This window comes from Phascolarctos cinereus, unplaced genomic scaffold, assembly GCF_003287225.1.
Source record: "Phascolarctos cinereus isolate Bilbo 61053 unplaced genomic scaffold, phaCin_HiC Scaffold_1;HRSCAF=81, whole genome shotgun sequence".
NCBI lineage: Eukaryota > Metazoa > Chordata > Mammalia > Diprotodontia > Phascolarctidae > Phascolarctos > Phascolarctos cinereus.
In genome coordinates, this window is record NW_027555514.1 from 104,746,692 (window position 1) to 104,766,046 (window position 19,355).

The following is a 19,355-nucleotide window of genomic DNA, read 5'->3' on the forward strand; positions in this document are numbered from 1 at the left end:
TACACTAACACTTTTAGAACATCCTGTAACTCTTGATGCTATGTAAAGAGACAACTTGTGTCACAGTGGATAGATAATATCAGTCATGAGGGCTTGTGGAAGATCATGCCCACAGAAGTCCCTCAGCACTGTATACCAGTGTGGTGATGGCATGCCTGCATGGGTTCTGGATTATGGATGGTGCTCTTGTGCTTTCCCGTTCACCAATGGAATGAAACAGGGTTGTGTGCCTGGTCCATGCTTTTTAGCATGATGTTTTCAGTAAGGTTGTGAGATGCCTTCAACGAGGACCAAAATGACATCAAGATCAGCTACCATGCTGAAGGTAACTTATTTGAAAAGGCTACAACTAGTTGAAAAGGCTATGAGTCAAGACTAAAGTAGAGGGAGAATTGGTGTGCAACTCTGTGTTCAAAGGTGATTATGCACTTAATGCAGCCTTTGGCTGAGATGCAACAGAGTATGGATTAGTTCTCTGCCATTTGAACTAATTTTGGCCTGATAATTAACAACCAAGAAAGCAAAGAAAGGTTCTTCACCAGTCAGCACCACACCATCCATACATGGATGTTACAGCAAGTGCAGAAATTTTGAATGCTGTGGATAAGTTAACTTACCTTGGCAGGATGTTTTCCAGGAATGTCCACATAGATGATGAGGTTGATGAACACATTGCCAGAGCTAGCTCACTGTTTGGCAGGCTCTGAAGGAAGGTGTGGGAGAGAAGACTATGAGACTGACAACCAAACTGAAGGTCTACAGAGCCATTGTGCCAACCTCATTTGTTGTGTGCCTGTAGAACCTGGATGGTATGTCAGAACCATGCCAGGAAATTGAATTTCTTCCATCTGAATTGTCTTAGAAAGATTCTGAAGATTACCTGACAAAATAAGGTACCACACACTGAGCCCATTTCTTAAGCAGAACTGTTAAACATTCAAATTCTACTGCAGAGACCTTAATTCCAAAGGGCTGGCCACATTGTTTGAGTGCCAAGCATAAATTTGCTTAAAAGACTGAGGACCTCAGCTGTGTACTTCTCATAATAACTGATTAAATATGCTAGAGCTTTCCTTTTTCACAGGGGAACCAGACAGTAGAGTAGCATAAAAACTAGCCAATTAGGAGGACTTCTGATGCGGTGGGTTGCTTGACATACCAGTGATCCTTTGCAAAGTAAACTTAAGCTGAACTTGGAGATGCCTGCAACTGCTAAAACCAGTCTTGACCTACTCAGAGAGAAAAGCAAACATCTTGCTTTCCAATTTGTCTAAAAAGCAGCAATCCTCCCACTTTCTGATGTCTTGGGTATTTATAAATATCTTCTCCCTAGACCCCCATTCCTGCCTGACTTCCCAATTTGTTATATTTCTCCCTTAACCCTGACTTAGATATGAAATACCCCAAAAAGTCCTAAATATCTCAAATATGTATAAATATCTCACCCTTTCCCATTCACCTTTGAGCAGATGAGAACATTTTTTTCAATGTTGTCTCCAGCTTGCAAGCTTTTCTTCTCAGACAATAAATGCAGTTATTATCTTTGTAAACTATAATTAGGCTCTGGTTCTTTCCAAGTCACCCTTTTGGACCTGGGGCATCTTCCATTTTTGCAGTTCACAGGAGTTTTTTATTTCCACAAGATCATTTTATAGAGAACATACGCAAGGGAAGCGCTCAAATGGAGGTCAGAAGAGGCAATGCAAAGACACTCTTAAGGTCTCTCTGAAGAACTTTAGAATCTATTATGAGAATGGGAGACACTGGCATGGGACCACCCGGCATGGTGTACCCACATCAAATAAGGCACTGTGCTCTGTGAGTAAAGCAGAATTGCAGTAGCTCAAAAGAAACACGAGATGTACAAATTTAGAAACATCTCCACTACAAATATTCATATAGACTATTTGTACCTGACCTGCGGGAGAGCCTTCCAAGCTCATATTGGTCTGATCAGTGACAAATGGACACACTGTACCTTGACCCAAACATAGTGATATTATTTTGGTCTTTTTCAAGCATGAAAGATAAAAACCAACTGGCTAGAACCCTGGACCTGAAGTCGGGAAGACCTGAGTCCAGATTTGGCCTCAGATATTTACTATGTCTGTGAGCCTGGATAGGTCATTTAATCTCTTGGTGCCTCAGTTTCCTTATATGTAAAATGAGATTAATAATAGCATCTACCTCTCAGAGCTGTTGGGGAAGCAATAGAGATAATATTTGTAAAGCGCACTTAGCACAACGCCTGGTACCTACTAGGTGCTATAGATGTGTTTAATCCTTTCCACTTCTCCCTGAAGAACGTTAGACTAGAGGCAGACGCTACAGCCTTCCTCAGGCCTGAGTTTCAGAGTTGTTACGCTTGTTATCAAAAGACAATAAAAACCTACTACTTACCATCGGCCTTCTAACTTGCTATAGCTATTCTTTTCTCCTTGTTTCCTCTTTCCTTTATCACAAAATGCTGGGACATAGATAAAATAGGTATTTTCTTTTTTTACTCATTGGAAAAGAAGTTTAGAAACCTTGAGTGGTTTGACCGACAGGTTGGTGTTAGAACTGTACCTTTCTAAAGGTACAGCCATTCTCCTTTTCAGCATATCTAAGAAGATTATCTTTAAATATTTTCTTAGTTTTCTTTGATTTGATTTGCTCTTAATTTGTCTGCTGTTAATCTTCAGTGCCTTGAACACTTTCCCATTTTTACAGATAGTGGCTTGCTCAGGGCCACATGGTGTCTGAGACAGGATTGGAACTAAGGTCATCCAGACTCCAAGTCCAATGCTATCCATGTGCCACCCAGCTGCCTAAATAGATGAGTAAATTGTTAAAGCACTACTATTTAGAAGGATTTATTCTCTGGGTGTTCCACATACTTAATTTTACTCTACCAAGGGTTTGAGCAACAAGATAATCCAGGCATACCAAAGATGCCCAGGTGGCTAAAGTATTATATCTGCTATATATGTGATTCTGCCTTTTCAGCCTAATATTTGCCAGCATGTTTATTCACTACTTTGCTCCTTGCCAGACTCTGACTCAGGTATTGTTTTGGTGCCATCTTGTATCCTTTTTAATGAAGAGCTAGATTGTGGAAGTTGAGAAGACTGATGAACTGGGAAGCAAGGGTGTTTCAGGGGACATCAATATGTGAATTCCGTGTAAACACCGTGTCTCCAATGAGAAGGTCAGCAGCTAGTCATTACAAAATGCTGTGAGAACAAAATCCCTGAGAGACAGCATTCCTGGGTAACTAATGATCGACTTATTAATTAGGCTAGCCAGCAATCCATAAATTGATTGTCAGTGGTTTCTCTCAGTAACCAAAGTTGCCAAGGGAGACCCTGAAATGACTTCAGTCTCTTCTAATGGTGATCCCCTGACAGGTGCTATTCAACCCTGACTGGTGGACACTTTAGGGGAAAATGGGCTAAAAGTCTTCAGCTCCTCCTGCTGAGAGCATAATTTGATCTTGAGACTCAGCAGCCTCAAGGCACGTGGGCAGGGGAAGCCATCTCCATCCAACCTCTCTAGCTAGTTTTCTCCATCATAAGCTTAGTTGCCCTGAACTCTAATGGAGGGAATCATGGACAGGAAGGCTCCTCCTTCAGGCACAGGCTTGCTCAGACTCAATTCTCTTTATACTCTAAGCAGAAATTAGGTCTCCCAGTTTGGCTTGGTATCTTGAGGGCTATGACTATGTCTCATCACTCAGCAATGCCCTTCAGAGGCTAGCTGACCTTGTCAGGAGTTGAGCCTTAACAGAAGGGAACAGGGTGGATAACATATTAATAATTAGTTATTAATGTAATAGTATAATATTAATTTCTCTCAATGCTTAATGACCTTTTCTTTCATTTTTGGCTACCTTATCCCTCCCCTCACCCTTCTTCCCCAACCCCTTAACTGAAAAAAAAAAACAAAAACAAGAACCAAACCCTTGTAACCAATATGCATATTCAAACAAAACAAATTCCAGCACTTCCTGTATCTGAGAATATATGTCTTATTCTGCATCTTGAGTATAGGGTGTAATCTTTTTTTTTTCCGGTGAGGCAGTCGGGGTTAAGTGACTTGCCCAGGGTCACACAACTAGTAAGTGTCGAGTGTGGGAAGCCAGATTTGAACTCAGGTCCTTCTGACTCCAAGGCCAGAGCTCTATCCACTGCACCACTTAGCTACCTCATATAGAATACAGTCTTGAAACAGTGTGTCTACTGTCCTAGCCATCAGGGCGTCTAATGCTAGGATTCTTCCCTCATGAAAGATCTTTTTAATTTAAAGTTTTATAAATATTCATCTTTGTCCTTGTATTTCCAGCACCTACACATGCTTGGCACATATAACAAGTAGTTAATAAATGCTTATTGAATTTAATTGTTTATTTATGCATTGAGATGTTGACATCATTTCCTACTTAACCTTCTCCCTCCTAAAATCCTATCTTGTAACAAAAAAGTATAGTTTACAAAGTTATTCTGATTTTAATAAATATCCCTCAAAAAAGAACATTTCTATAAATGAAGTAGAACAGAAAAAGTGCAGTATATATAAAAGTACACATCTCTATTATATACAGCTTGCTTTTTTAAAACTATATAATAAATTATTTTAGTCAGTGTGAAAACTGATTATTTCACTATTCTTCAGTTTGTACCGCTCTTCCCAAATATATCACAGGTCTTCAAAACAAAGGCTGGACGGCCAATTATCCATTACTTTATAGTAGGTAATTATTTTTCATAAGTGGCTTGGACTAGGTGGACACTGAATACTGAAAATGTATGATTGTATTACTTGGTGTTTGTGTAACAAAACCTTTCATTTATAATCAGTTATATTTCCTATGGTCATATCCTCTTCTAACTCTGGCATTCTTGCCCTCACCTAAATAAGTCCTTTTCTTCCCCACCTTACTCATATAAATCTATGATTCAATCCCCTTGACTGGCCCACTTAGAATCTTCTGCCTGCTTGGTTATATGAAAATTATCTGTACATTTCCATGAGAATTTACCCAATGACATCTTTGGAATAAAAGGAGCAATATTAAAACTGGATAAGAGGGAATCTTTAATTGCTAAGTGTCTTAATCCCTTTTTGAAAATTGATAGACTTTTTTTTCGATATATTGGTCACTTCCCAACAACCCCTTTCCGTTTTCTAAGAGAGTTCTAATGCAGAGGCTCTTCACCTTTTTTTTTTTTCATGGACTTCTTTGACAGTCTGGTGAAAAGAGCTTTTTTCAGAATAATGTTTTTAAATTCACAGAATTTATAAAGAAGACCAATTTTATGATGTATCTAGTTTTAAGCTCTTAGTAACTTAAAACTGCACTATGATTTTGGGAACACCTTGTACTGAAATAGCTACCAAAATGTTTAAAAAAAAAGTTCACAGACTCCAGGTTAAGAATCCATACACTAGGCGCAGCTAGGTGGTGCAGTGGACAGAGCTCTGGCCTTGGAGTCAGGAGGACCTGAGTTCAAATGTGACTTCAGACACTTGACACTTACTAGCTGTGTAACCTTGGGCAAGTCACTTAACCCTGACTGCCTCATCAAAAAAAAGAAAAAAAAAAGAATCCATGCACTAATAGGAGATTTTTACTTTCATCAAGCTTGAATTTGTCTCTGTAACTTACTAGTTCTGCCCTCTGGGGCCAATAAAAGTAATACTATAATCCTTCATCCACAGTCCAACCTTCCATATTCTTGAAGACTACTGTCTTGGCCTCCTGACCTTATGTTTTCCGGAATAAAACCCACTCTGTTCTTTAAACTAATCCTTGAGGCTCTGCATTTTTTTTTCATTTTTCTCAACCGGAAGCTCCAGCTGACCAGATTCCTTTCTAAGATGTGGCACTCAGAACTGAAAATGTCAGACTTGTCTGATGAGGTTAGAGTACAAATGGGCTATTATTTCCTAACCTTATTGTTTCCACAAGGTACAGCTAGGTCCTGACTAGTACTAATAATGAGTCTTGTAGAGTGGTCACATAATTCAAATTTGCATTTCATATTTCCATGGGGCTGGAACCAGGTATCATATTTATAAAATGATATCTTTGAATATCAGTGCAAATTCAAATACCACTTCAAGTGAAAAACCACTTTGCAGGATTCATTATTTACACTAATCAGGATCTAGCTGTATGCTATTCTTTTTTTTTTAATTTTTTTAAAAAAATTATTTTTAGGCAATTGGGGTTAAAGTGACTTGCTCAGGGTCACACAGCTAGTAAGTGTCCAGTGTTTGGTCTGAGGCCAGATTTGAACTGAGGTACTCCTGACTTCAGGGCCGATTTTCTATCCACTGTGCCACCTAGCTGACCCTTGTATGCTGTTCTTAATGCAGCCTACAATTGCGTTAGCTTTTTTGTTGCAATATCACACTTGATTCATTGAACTTACGGTCCACTAACCCCGTGCCCTCCCTGCCCCCCTCCCCCCAATAATTTGAATATACATAATAAGTCTATAACATAATAACCATAGTATTATATAATATAATAATTACATAATAATAATTTGAACTGCTTCCTGATTCTCTTATTCCAGGTTTGCCCCTTCTACAACAGAGGTGTTGGGCCCCATGGATCCTGCAACCTCCAGGATAATTGCACCAAGCTTCACGTTTGTAAGCACTTCATCTGGGGGGAGTGTAGATTTCAGAAGTGCAAGCGATCTCATGATCTACACGCGGAAAATGTGTTGAAGTTGCTGAGGGAGCAAGGGCTGAGTCCCTCTGCCATTTTAAACATGCAGCGAATCTGCAAGTATAAACATTCAGAGATCTGCAAGTCCTTTGATAAGAAGAAAGGTAAGAATGGAGGGGCTTACCATGAATAACAGTGTGGAGATTGATTGGTTGGTTTTTTTCCTTTGCTGGACATTTGGAGAAATCTTGTAAGCCTCACATTACTTGGTCAATCTTAGTTTTGTCCTTTGGAAAACTTGCCATGGCCACATTTAAGAAAATTCATAGTGTCATCTTTAGAGCTGGAAGGTACCACAGAGTTCATCTGCTCCAACCCCTTCACTTTATAGATCAAAAATCTCCAGACCGAAAAGGTTTAAGTAACTTGCACAAGGTTACCTAGGGATTCTTGTGTTTTAATTTTAAAAATTTGATTGATATCTTTTGTTTTGGATTCACCTTTATTTCAGAATCTAACTCTCCTCTCCCCCATCCAAAAGCTATCCCTTATAGCAAAGAGCATAAAAGAAAGGGGAAGCAGTTTGGCAAAATTAACCAAATGTCAGTAGGGACTGATGGTATGCAAAATGTTTTATAACCATCATCTTTCATCTTTGCAAAGAAGTGAAAAGGGCACATTTTACTCATCTCTAGAGGCAAACCTAGTCATTCCACTCAATCTCATCCCCCCCCTTTTTTCTTTCTTTTTATGTTGTTATCATTTATATTGTTTTCTTGTTCTTTCTTACTAAACTTAGCATCGGTTCATTTAAGTCTTCTAATGCTCCTCTCTGGAGAATGCTCTTCTTATTCTTCTCTTCCCATGAACTTCTCTCGTCTTCATAATTTCTTACAATGCAGTGGTATTCCATGATATTCCATAATTTATTTAGCCGTTTGTTAATTGATGGGCATCTAATTTGTTTCTAGTCCTGGGTAACCACAAAAAGTTCTTGGTTTATTATTTTAAGCTCTTTTTTTTATTGACATCTTGAGTGTGTTTTGACTCCCCAACATTTTATGTATATTGCAGCTATTTTTAAGGAGAACTTTCTTTTGATTATTTCCCTCTGGCTTTTGTTTTTTGTTAGATGGAAATGCTGGTGAATTTTTGTGGATTTATCCTGTATCTTACTTCTTTACTGAGGTTATCTATTGTCTCAGTTTCTTTGCTGATTCTCTGGGTATCTCTAAGTAAGTCATCATTTTGTTAGCAAATAGGGATAATTTTAATTTCTACTTTTCAATCTTTATGCTTTTAATATCTTTCTCTTATTTTATTCCTATTGGAAGCATTTCTAGAACAATGGATGTTAACATTGGAGAAAGGAAGCATTCTTTCATTCACTTCTATACTTATTGGTAAATCTTCCAAGGTTTCCCCATTGCTAATAATGCTAGCTTTTTGTTTGCTATGTACTTTTTATTATTTAGTATGAGTGAGTATTGTACTTTGTTGAAGGCCTTTTCAGCATCTATGAATAAAATCATGTCTTTTGGTGGCATTTTAAAATATGATTTATTGTGTTAATTTCCCCCAATATTGAACCATTTTTATGTCTCTGGCATAAATCTGACTTGTTTGTAGTGAATAAGTTTTTGATGTTGCTTTAATCTTTTTGTTATGATTTTATTTAAAATTTTATATTAATATTCATTAGTCTTATTTGTATATAGTTCTCTTTCTTTGCTTTATCCTTCCCATACAGGTAGTAAGTAGCAGAGTTCTGGGTCCATATCCAGTGTTCTTTCTACTATACCACACTGTCTTTGGAGTTTGACCACTTATCCCACAAACCAGTATTCTTTCTCCAATACTGGCACTGATGGGAGTTTTGTTTGAGTAGACACACACAATTATCTTGAGCAAATTCCTCATCCAAAGGCCCTTTGTTGGACTGGTTTTCAATGAACTCTTCTAGAACTTGACTTTCCTTCTAATTAGCCATCTTTCCCTTATTACTTGCAATCATTTTCTTGTAGGGCAGCTTTGAGCACGTGATGGTTGATTGTACTGTACTCAGGAAGTAGAAGTTATCATTTAGTACAGTACCCTGATTAATGTGTCTTTGCTGGGTACCTCACTTTTCTAAGAGTGCACATGCTGTGGCTCAGTGGCAACTAATCTAGAAATCCATCAACCGTTTGGTGGCTTACCAAGCCCAATCACCAAATCTGTCACATGGCCTGACTGCAGGCCACATTCTAATATTTGCTCTTGATCTGTCAAGAAGCCTAAAAGAGATTTCCTGGTTGACAGAGAAGCCACCAGAATTTCCGGATTTCTTTACCTTGTCTCTTGCTGCTGTTGGCTTACTTGTTTTCTGAACCTCTTCACTGCTTTGGACCCTTGTATCCCTAACTGCTGTCTACTAGGAAAACTTCTGATTTTCTTTTGACAATCAGCTTTAAGATATACCACTGATGTCCTCTCCTGGGTCTAGCTTTGAGCCTCTCCTTCTGTGATCCAATACTGTTCACGGTCCTATAGGACGTGGCTTTGTACACTGTTTTGGAGTAAGTGGAGGCTGGAAACTACGGGACCAGTAAGAAAGAGGTGACTTATGAATGAGTGAAGGCTGGTGTAGTATGAAAAAGGAGAAATTTATCAGAATAGCATGAGAAGGAAGGAGGAAATTGTACTTTGGCACCTGGAAAAAAAAGGTAGTGAAAGTGAAAGCTAGAAATTGAAGGGCTTCAATTTGTTTTTCAGAGGAGAGAGGAATTTCCAACTTTTGGTTAGGAGATATTTGGGAAAAGTGATACCACGCTGTGCCTTAGTCATTCACAGTTTGAAATGGGGGCAGGGCATTAGAGTAGGTGTGTCCAATGACTGGAAGACCTGGAACTAAGTACAGGGAGAGAAGCCATGAATGGAGAAAGATTTATATTGTTTATTTATTTTGGGGAAAGTTATCTATATACCCCTGCCTGTCTAGCATACTACCAAACACATAATAGGTATATAATAAATACTTACTGGTGAATATCCAATTAAAATACATATTGAGCACCGGCTGTGTGCTAGGCATCATGGGGAGCTACAACTAGATACAATATGGTCTGTGTCCTTAGGGAACCCAGTAAGACAAACACCATAATTGAGGTCCAACTCTCAAGAGAGTGGGCACTGAATACAGTCCTTGAAACTTTTTTGTGTTAAGGGGGACCACTTCCCCTGCTTTCACAGTTTGGTGAAGCCCTTCTCAGAATAATATTGTTAAACTCATAAAATTATATTAAAATGAAGATGTAATTTTTTTCCTGTCCACGTTCATGGACACCCTGAAATTTATCTAAGGATACATTTTTTTGGCTAAATGGTTCTTTGGTTAAGAACCCCTGATTTAGAGAGAGAAGAATCAAAGGTGAGAATAAGAGAGCACTTAAGGAGCTTAACATTCTAGTTTTCCTTCCACATGATTGCCAAAGTGATTTTTCTTAAGCAGACAGCTGATCATGTCGCTTCCTTACTCAACAAACTCTTTTTTAAAAAAAATAAACTCCTAAATTAAAAAAAAATTTTTACCATTCATTTAAAAAAATTGAGTTCCAAATTATCTCACTCCCTCTAGGCCCTCCCCTTTTATTGAGAAGGCAAGCAATATGATATCAATTATACTTATGAAGTCATACAAAACATATTTTCATATTAGCCGTGTTGCAAAAAAAGCCCACAATAAAAAGCAAGAAACATAAAGTAAAAAAAAAAAGTATGCTTCATTCTTCACTCAGCATTCATCAGTTCTCTTTCTGGAGGTAGATAGCATTTTTCATCATGGGTCCTTTGGAATTGTCTACTCAATAAACTTTTAAAAAAATTTTATTCGGCATTTTATTTACCCTCCAATTACATGTAAAACATTTTTTTTTAGGCAATTGGGGTTAAGTGACTTGCCCAGGGTCACACAGCTAGTAAGTGTCATGTGTTTGTGGCTGGATTTGAACTCAGGTCCTCCTGAATCCAGGGCCGGTGCTCTATCCACTGTGCCACCTAGCTACCCATGTAAAACAATTTTTAACATTTTTTTGGATTGATTTTGAGTTCCAAATTCCCTCCCTCTTTCCTCTCACCCCTCATTGAGAAAGCAAGAAATTTGATATAGATAGGTTCCTAGTTGTACCTTAACTAGTCAATATCCATCCTGAACTATGGTCCTTAGAAATGAACACAGTCCTCCAAATATGTTTGGACCAGGGCCAAAAAGGATGGGACTGTCACCTCCTTCATTCTGGAAACATGAGTATCTTAAGGCTGATCCCATAAGTTTTTTGGCTATCACATAGCAAAAGAACGCAGAAGTACTGAGCAAACTGTAATCAGCAACCAAAAGTAATCTACTGAGGCCAGAAATATCCTCATACCATTGGATATTATGCTGCTTAGCATAGCTGACACGTAGGACCGAGGCAGAAGGATCCTTGGGACCCAAACGCCTTAGGTAAAACCAAGTACCAGGCCAAGAAGTCGCAAGCCAGAAAATGGTTTTACCTTTGAAGGCTCATGTTAACCTCCTTTAGATTTTTGTAGAAAATGAAAAATAGATCAGATTGGAAACTATTTATGTTATATGAGAATTGGTTGAAGGACTAGAACTAGAGATGTTTTACCTAGAGAAAGACTTGTAAGGGACTTGATTATTTGTTTGAAGGGCTGTCAATGCAGATTACTGATCAGAATTGTTTGTTAGAACCATGAATGTTGTAGGGTAGTAAATCTGAGCACAGGATCAGGAAAACCTTTCTACTCATTAGAGCTATCCATAACTGGAATGGGCACCATCCCCCTGAAGTTCTCAAAAGGAGAACCTTGATGATCACTTATTAAGGCTTTTGTAGATAAGATTTTCTTTCTGGTAATGTTTGAATTAGATGGACTTTGAGGCCTTCTGACTCTGAGATTCTCTTAAATTTCCATATATGTGTATATCTCATATATATGTCCATACATTATATCTCTTGTCCTTGGCCATTCTTCCATGCTCTTGAATTTAAGTTTTATTTCTGATTATTTTAACATCATAGTTTGATCTTTACTCATAGTTACTACTAGCAGCTTACAGATACAGTTTCACTAAACAGAGATCGCAAGCTGGTAGAAACACATTTATTGTATGTGTCATTTCAGATCTCTGTGTTTTGTGTTTTTTAACAGATAAACGAACTGAGTCTGCTTCTACAAGCAATGAGAAGACAAAAACCAGTGAGATTTGCCTTTACTACATCTGGAAATTCTGCAAACAAAAAAGTGAGTTGCATTTGTAACAGAACAGAATGAAATAGCTCCTACTTTCCATCCTGATGTAAACTCACTCTATAGAATAGCAGCATAAATTGGCAGTTAAAATAAAGTTAGCACAAATTCTATTTTCCAAGTTTGGAATTTGAAAAATCCTGTGTTCTTTATTGTTATTATCATCCTCTTTTAAAGAAAAATTCAAGTGTTGTGTCTTTTTAGAGAAGAGAGGACTAAAAGACAGACTCAATATTAAAAAACCTTTCAAGACTCAGGGGATCGAATCCAATTAAACCTAAGGTTTTGTGCCTGATTCGATATTGTGTGTGTGTGTATGTGTGTGTGTGTGTGTGTGTGTGTGTGCTTGAATAAATTTTTTTTGTGTACATATATTTTTTATTTTTATATTTGAGTATATTTTACTTTTGAGTACATATATTTTTTAGTTTTATACTTGAATAAATTTTATTTTTAAAGAATTTGTTCACATATTTTTCTTGAGTTAATAGAAATTCTCTAAGAAAAACTTAGACAACTCCTTCTACAAAATATATTCTCTGAAAACAGTTAGGTAAAACTTCCTAATCAAGTCATTAGGGATGATAATGTATGCCATTTTCTAATTTTGTTATTTACTCATTGTATAGTTTAAATATTTGGTGCCAACTCTGTCTCTCTCTGTTCCTGTCTGTCTCTGTCTCTGTTGGCAGTGTGAAGGTAAATTACAGCAAGGAAAGAGCAGGGCTCTTTCTTAACTCACTTTCTACAGTTTCATCTTAAGGCACCCCAGAAACACAGGTCCCCACACAATAAGGGAACATTTAACATGTTCTTGTGTGTTACATTCCTGGGGCATACCCAATGCTATCTGCCCATGGTCATGGAAACTTGATAAAGTAGCTAATGTCAAGTTTTTTTAAAATATAGGAATCCTTTAAGAAAGAGGCAGTGAGGTATGGTGGAAGGAACACTGGAGTTGAAAGGGTTTTTTTAAATAGATTTTTTATTGGCACATTTTGTTTTTAATCCTCTCCTACCCAGTAAGCCACCCCCTTATAACGACAACAACAAAAATTCAGAAGAAGTAGGTCAGGAAACTAACCTTCATAGTTCCACCTTCTTCCCCCAACACCCTCCCCCCCACCCCATCTCTTCCTCAAGAGAAGGGAGGTACATTTTCTTATTATTTCTTCAAGGACAAACTTGCCAACATGAATTCTTGTCTGGATACTGTCTCTCAGTAACTGTGTTGAAGTCTTAGGCACAGAGCTCTTAAATGATGCCCAGGTGTCTTCATTTGAAAAATGAAAATAGATTAGATAATTTTTAAAGTCTCTTCTAGCCCTAAATTGCTAGGAATTTATCGTTTTTTTTTTCATTTTCACCTGAGAAAATCCAGCTTTGAAAAATGGAGTGGGTTGGTATTTATTAAGGTAATAATAAAAAAGAAAAATTTTAAAATAAGTATGAGGTGGGAAACCAAATGTCTTTTTACAGAGGAAAAATGGGATTATCTTTTTCATTCATTCACTCATTCATTGGAAGACAGAACATTATAAAATGAACTAATTTTTTTTCTTTTAAAAATGATTTATTTTATGTGCATTTATAATTTCCCTCCCACTCTCCTCTCAATTGAACAACACAACAAAAAGAATTCCCCTGGTCCAAATATGAACCTTATCATAATTATGCCTAGTCCAGCCAAACATTGGCAGTGCCTGAAAATGTATCTTTGCGATTTAGTTCATTACCTCTCTGGAAGTGGGTGAGTTCATCATTCTGGACTACAGTTTATCATGGATTTGATCAGAGTTGTAAAATCTTTTGGAGCTGTTTTTCTTTATGATGTTATTTATAAATTGTTCCTCTAAGTCTGCCCACTTCCTTCTAAATCAATTAATAGAGGTTTTCCAAAGATTTCCTCTGAAACTGTCCATTTTGTCATTTCTTGTCTTCCAGTAATATTACATTTAATTTATATAACATAATTTGTTTAGCCATTCTCCTAAAGACACACTCTTAGTTTCCAATCTTTGGCTATTATGAAAAGAGCCTCCATAAATACTTTTGTACATGTAGTATATGTACTACCTCTTTTCATTGCTCTCTTTGGGGTAATAATGTGGTAGTAGTACAGCTAATGGATATGCACAGTTTAATAACTTTGGGGGCATAGTTATAAATTACTTTCCAGAATGACTGAACCAATTCATAGCTCCAGCAACAGTGTACTAATTAGTGCATCTGTTTTCCTGCAGCCAACCTCTAACATTTTCTCTTTTGTTATCTTTGCCAGTATGATATTTATGAGGCAGAACCTCAAAGTTGCTTTAATTTGCATTTCTCTAATTATTAGTAATTTAGAGCACTGTATTTTAGATAATTTGGTTTTTAACTATGATCCTGTGGAAAGATTATGTCTGGTAAACTATTTAAGAAGGCAAGGAAATTCATAATGCAAGATTAACTCCTAGAGACCAGGGACTACTTTACTTTGCTTTTTGTATCCCCACTGCTTAATCCAAAACCTTGCCAGAATAAGTGCACAAAAACAAAATTTTGTAGATTGATGTTAGCCCAGGACCATGGAATTTTTCCTCCCTTCACATTTATTTCTTGTCAGATTTGATTAAATGAGGTAATGTAAAGAAAATGCTTTGTAATCTATGCTAGACAAATTTCTGTTGTGATCATTATGTTGATTCAGGTGTGTCGTGCTTTTAGAAAACCCAATACTCAAAATTAAAAATTTATAGAATAGATACTTTGATGTGTGGGATTATTTTAATTTCAAAAATAATTTCCCCCTTACTCTTTTAAAAAAATAATTCAGTCATTAAGTCAATAAACATGTTTTAAGGTCCTATAATGTTTCAGGCACTATGCTAACCAGGTGATGATGGAGAATTCCAAAGGATGGTAGCTGGATCAGAAATGAAGAGGTGGCTGGCCTGAGTGCCTTTCTTAAATGGAAGCTTTGGCAGGAGCTCTTTGTTCCACCCTCCAATCAGGGTAGAGGTAGGGGTAAAGGTCTTAGGGTAGAGGGTACTGATGAGTTATGAACACCAAGGCTAATGCAATCTTTTGGGACAATGAGGTTCCTGGGAATACAGTGGAGAAGTCCAGAGTAGCACAGAATTCCTTTAAAAGTAAATTTCCCCAGTTGTTTGTTCCAGCTAAAGAGGCCACTTGCTATTATTCCCCATGTATAACAGTCTACTCTTCCCTCTGTGCCTTTGAATAGGCGTGTATCTGTACTTCATTCCTGGAAAGCATTTCCTTTGCTCCTCTCACTATTAGGATTTGAAAATTCCTTCAAAGCTCAGCTCAAATGCTACTTATCCCCTTCTCTCTCCCAAGTCCCTGACACTTCCTTTAAATCCCACCTTCTACAGGAAGTCTTCCCCAACTCTCCTTAATTCCAGTGCCTTTCTTATTAATTATTTCTAATTTACCCTGTATATGGCTTGCTTTGTATGTTGTCTCCTCCATTAGATTATAAACTCCTTGAGGGCAGGGACAGTCTTTTGCCTCTTTTTGTATCTCCAGTGCTTAGCACAATGTCTGGCACATTTGTTGTTCAGTTGTTCAGTTGTGTCTGACTCCTTGTGACCCCATGGACCATGGAGTTTTCTTGACAAAGATAGTTTCATTGATGTAGGAGATGCCTGGCACGTAGTAGGCACTTAACAAAATGTTCGTTGATAATTGATTGATGGCGTCCCATCCTTCATTCATTTGTGTACGTTTTGTACGTGTTTATATGTATATATGTTGTTCCCCACTCCCCCAGTAGAATGTAAGCTCTTGAGAGCAAAGACTGTTTAGTTTTTGTTTCTGTATTCCCAGTCCTTATTATGCTATGGTATCTGGCACCCAGTAAGCTTTTAATGAATGCTTGTTGAATGAATGAATGAATGAATTTAAAATAAGATTTAATTTACCAAGAAAAAAAGGACTTCTATTCAGATTTTCTAGAACATGTTTATCCCAAGTGGGGTATATTTATATAAGACATTATACCATGCTGCTTCTCAAAGTGGGAGAATTTGGAAATAACACTTCATTTTGAGTCAAATGTTCAAGTCCAGATTCTCATGCTATATTTGCTGTGAGCTGAGTGGCCTTGCTCTCTTTCCATTTCTCTAAAGGGGGTATTAGGAGGCTAGGTGGTTCAGAAGAGGTGGCACAGCAGATAGAGTGCTGGGCGTGGAGTTGGGAGGACCTGAGTTCAAACCTAGCCTCCGATACGTACTAGCTATATGACCCTGGGCAAGTCACTTAACCTCTGTTTGCCTCAGTTTGCTTAACTGTAAAATGGAGACCCTGGGGAAGGAAGAAGGAAATGACAAACTTCTCCATAGATTACCTACCAAACAGAATTTATAAGAGGATGGAATCAGATAATGGATATAAGATACCTTTTTACCATAAACAATAATGAAAAATGATATTATTACTTATTTGTCTGACTGTCTTATACTCAATGGACAACACATAGTCATATTCCTATTTATTCTTTAGCAGTTCTCACATTTATTTTCTCTTCTTACAGTCTACTAGTATTTCATGTTCATTGAGGATTTCATTTTCTTTATAGATAACTGTAGGAATATTCATTACAAGCTGCCTTACCGATGGCAAAAGTTGGATGGCACTGTTTGGAATGATCTTCCCATGATGGAAGGGATTGAAAAAATCTATTGTGACCCAAAGAACTCCAGGTAAGGTGAGATTTGCATCCTTTTCCCTGAGCTCCGGAGTAGGACCAAATGTGAAAGCCCAAAATATATTCCCAGTTATATTTCTTTAGCTTCTGGTGGTGTTGAATCATAGAAAAGACCTAGTAAACACTGATCAGCTTCTCATGGATGAAAAAACAAATTGTGGCTACATTTGACAAGGATGGTTTCAATTTGTTGAGGTGACTTTCAATTTGGAAGAGCTATGTGTAACCTTAGAATTCATACTGCTTGGGTAAATCCTAACAACTGGAAAAAAAAAGGTTTTTTTCATGGTTTTCTTTCCTTTGGTCTGTGTCTTCTTTCATAAAATGACTAATACAGAAATGTTTTGCATGATTACACCTGTATAACCTATATCAAATTGCTTACCGTCTAAGGGAGGGGGGGAGGTGAGGGAGGAAGGGAGAGAATTTGAAATTGAAAATTTTTTTAAAAGTTAAAAATTGTCTTTACATGTAATTGGGACAAATATTATTAAAAAACAAAAAAAAATACATTTTTTAAATTCAGATTTTAAACTTATTCATTGTATCAGGTAACAGATTCACTTTGATGTTGAAACAAGATCCATAAATTTTATCTAAACAGTACTCTGGCCGCTCGACTACCTGGGCAAATCACCTAATCTTAGTTTTTTTCATACTTGGGGATAATAATATTTACAATACTTTCCTCAGTGAGCACAGTGCTTTGTATACCTTAAATATTTGTTACACCTGAAATATTTTGTTCATGGGAGCTATTGTTGTCATTTGATACTTTTGACGTTAATTCCAAATGTGAGTAATCTAGCTACTAAGTAGTTACTATTTGAACAGCAATGTACTAAAGGGAACTCTGAAGGAATAACAGATTTAGTTTATGAAGTGCTTTACGTATAGTTTAATTTTTTTTCAAAATATCTTTCATTTTTATCTCACCTTCATTTTGCAAACATATCCTTCCCACCCTCACCCCTAAAAATAACAATTCCTTGTAACAAAGAATAAAAAAGGAAAGAGAAAGAATTCTGTTCAACAAAATCAAACAACATATTTATTGTGAATGGCAGTAGATGTGATATTCTACCCCATGGTTCCCCACAGGTGCTGTGAACCAGCTTTCTAGTGCCCTTTTTCTCTGGTTCAGTTGGAGAATTCCCAATTTTGATTTGCTTTGAGTGAGAAAGTGAACTTCCTGTAGGAAGGAATCCACAGAAGACTCTTTATTCTATCCTTTGGCTCCCCATATCTGTAGTTATTCTTTGAGAAGTACCATTGATAGCTACCCTAGACTAGGTGTTTCAGGCAGCCTTTTCTACCCTTTTTCATCTGGAATGCTCAAAGCCTTAGGCCTGGTAACTGGGACTATGCTTTCTCCTTTTCCTGTGTTCTCCTGAAAAGAGACATTATTTTTCCTCTAAATTTAGGGATAAGGATCAGACTTGTGATTTTACTGGTATAAGATGTTCCCAGGTGAGGAAACTCTACAAATGCAGACTGGAAATTTCTTGTCAAGTTATAGTATTAGAGATTTGCTTGGAGACACTGCAAGTTTAGGTGATTTTCCTAGTACATGTCAGAGGCAGGACCTGAACCCAGGTTTTCCTGATTCTGAGGCTAGCTCTCTGTCTACTACCCCAAGCTGCTTCTCTTTATTAAACTACCACTATTATCATATCACCCTGTCTCTTCTACCAGGGAGGAAATGGCATGATTAGACATTAATTTCTTTGGGTTAAGCATTGCATTGCTGCCTAGAGAAGGAATAAAACTATTTATTCTGCTCCAGGGAAAGGCACCTTAGGTCAGTTGATTCTAAAAGTTACAGGGTTCCCTAAGTTAAGCTCAAGAGGGGAACTTGGAACCTGCTTTTCTCCCTTACTTTACAGGTTAGGATTTTACCCATTTATCATAGTAATACATTCAAGATTTGAGAGATAACTTACTATGACAATTTTCCTTCTCTCCCATTTAGATATGTTTCCCCAGCCCCATCTCCTTCTTCTCCCTCATACATCAGTCTCCTGTTCAACTTGGCCCTTGGTCTTCCGCCTCTTTTCCCAAATGTTGGAGTCCAGTGAGTAATGATTATTCTGTTTTCATCCTCATCCTTTCTCATGGTAGAAGAGTTACTGAGTGATGAAGAGAGACTAAATAGACAGAAGAGAATCTTCTGGAGGTACCATTCCTCCCTCTTTCCTCCCATCCTCAGCTACTTATAGCCGAGATTGGCACAACCACCAAAGTCACAACATTGCTAGGCACAAAACAGCAAAGAATGGTGGAAGGAAAGTCCAAAGCCCAAAAATCATATTCTTTAGTTTTTGTTTGTCTTATAATTTGCCAAAATGTAGGGTTCTCATCTAAAGATCATTGAGTTAAAATACTACTGGAGAAAAGGTACCATGTTAATATTGACATTCTTACTATAAATGAAACTAAAAAACAAGGAAATTGCTGCTAAATGGCAAGATGGCTTATAGTTTTTTCCTTAGGTAAGCAAATAAAAAGAATGAAAAAACAGAAGAAAATGAGAAATGTCTTATTGGCAAAACCACTGACCCAGAAAATGAATTGAAGAGAGATAATTTAAAAATTATGGGGCTATCTGAAAGCCATGATTTAAAAAAAAGCATAGACATCATATTTCAAAAAATTATCAATGAAAACTGCCCTGATATCTAAGTT

At 37.3% G+C, this 19,355-nt stretch overlaps 1 protein-coding gene across 3 annotated transcripts in view; it reads left to right on the forward strand.

Annotated features, from left to right (window-relative positions):
* The window catches only part of ZC3HAV1L (ZC3HAV1 like), a 73,438-nt gene that overhangs the window by 17,117 nt on the left and 36,966 nt on the right, over positions 1 to 19,355 (forward strand). For 2 of the 3 annotated variants that reach the window (XR_013486237.1, XM_020998072.2), the window contains exons 3-6: positions 6,564 to 6,825; positions 11,858 to 11,950; positions 16,542 to 16,665; positions 18,643 to 18,744. Coding sequence is in view for 2 of the 3 variants with exons in the window: in XM_020998072.2 (XP_020853731.1) it covers positions 6,564 to 6,825; positions 11,858 to 11,950; positions 16,542 to 16,665; positions 18,643 to 18,744 (581 nt within the window). In the remaining variant the exon portion in view is untranslated. The remainder of the gene's footprint in view (positions 1 to 6,563; positions 6,826 to 11,857; positions 11,951 to 16,541; positions 16,666 to 18,642; positions 18,745 to 19,355) is intronic. The other variant, XM_020998073.2, reaches the window with a different exon arrangement.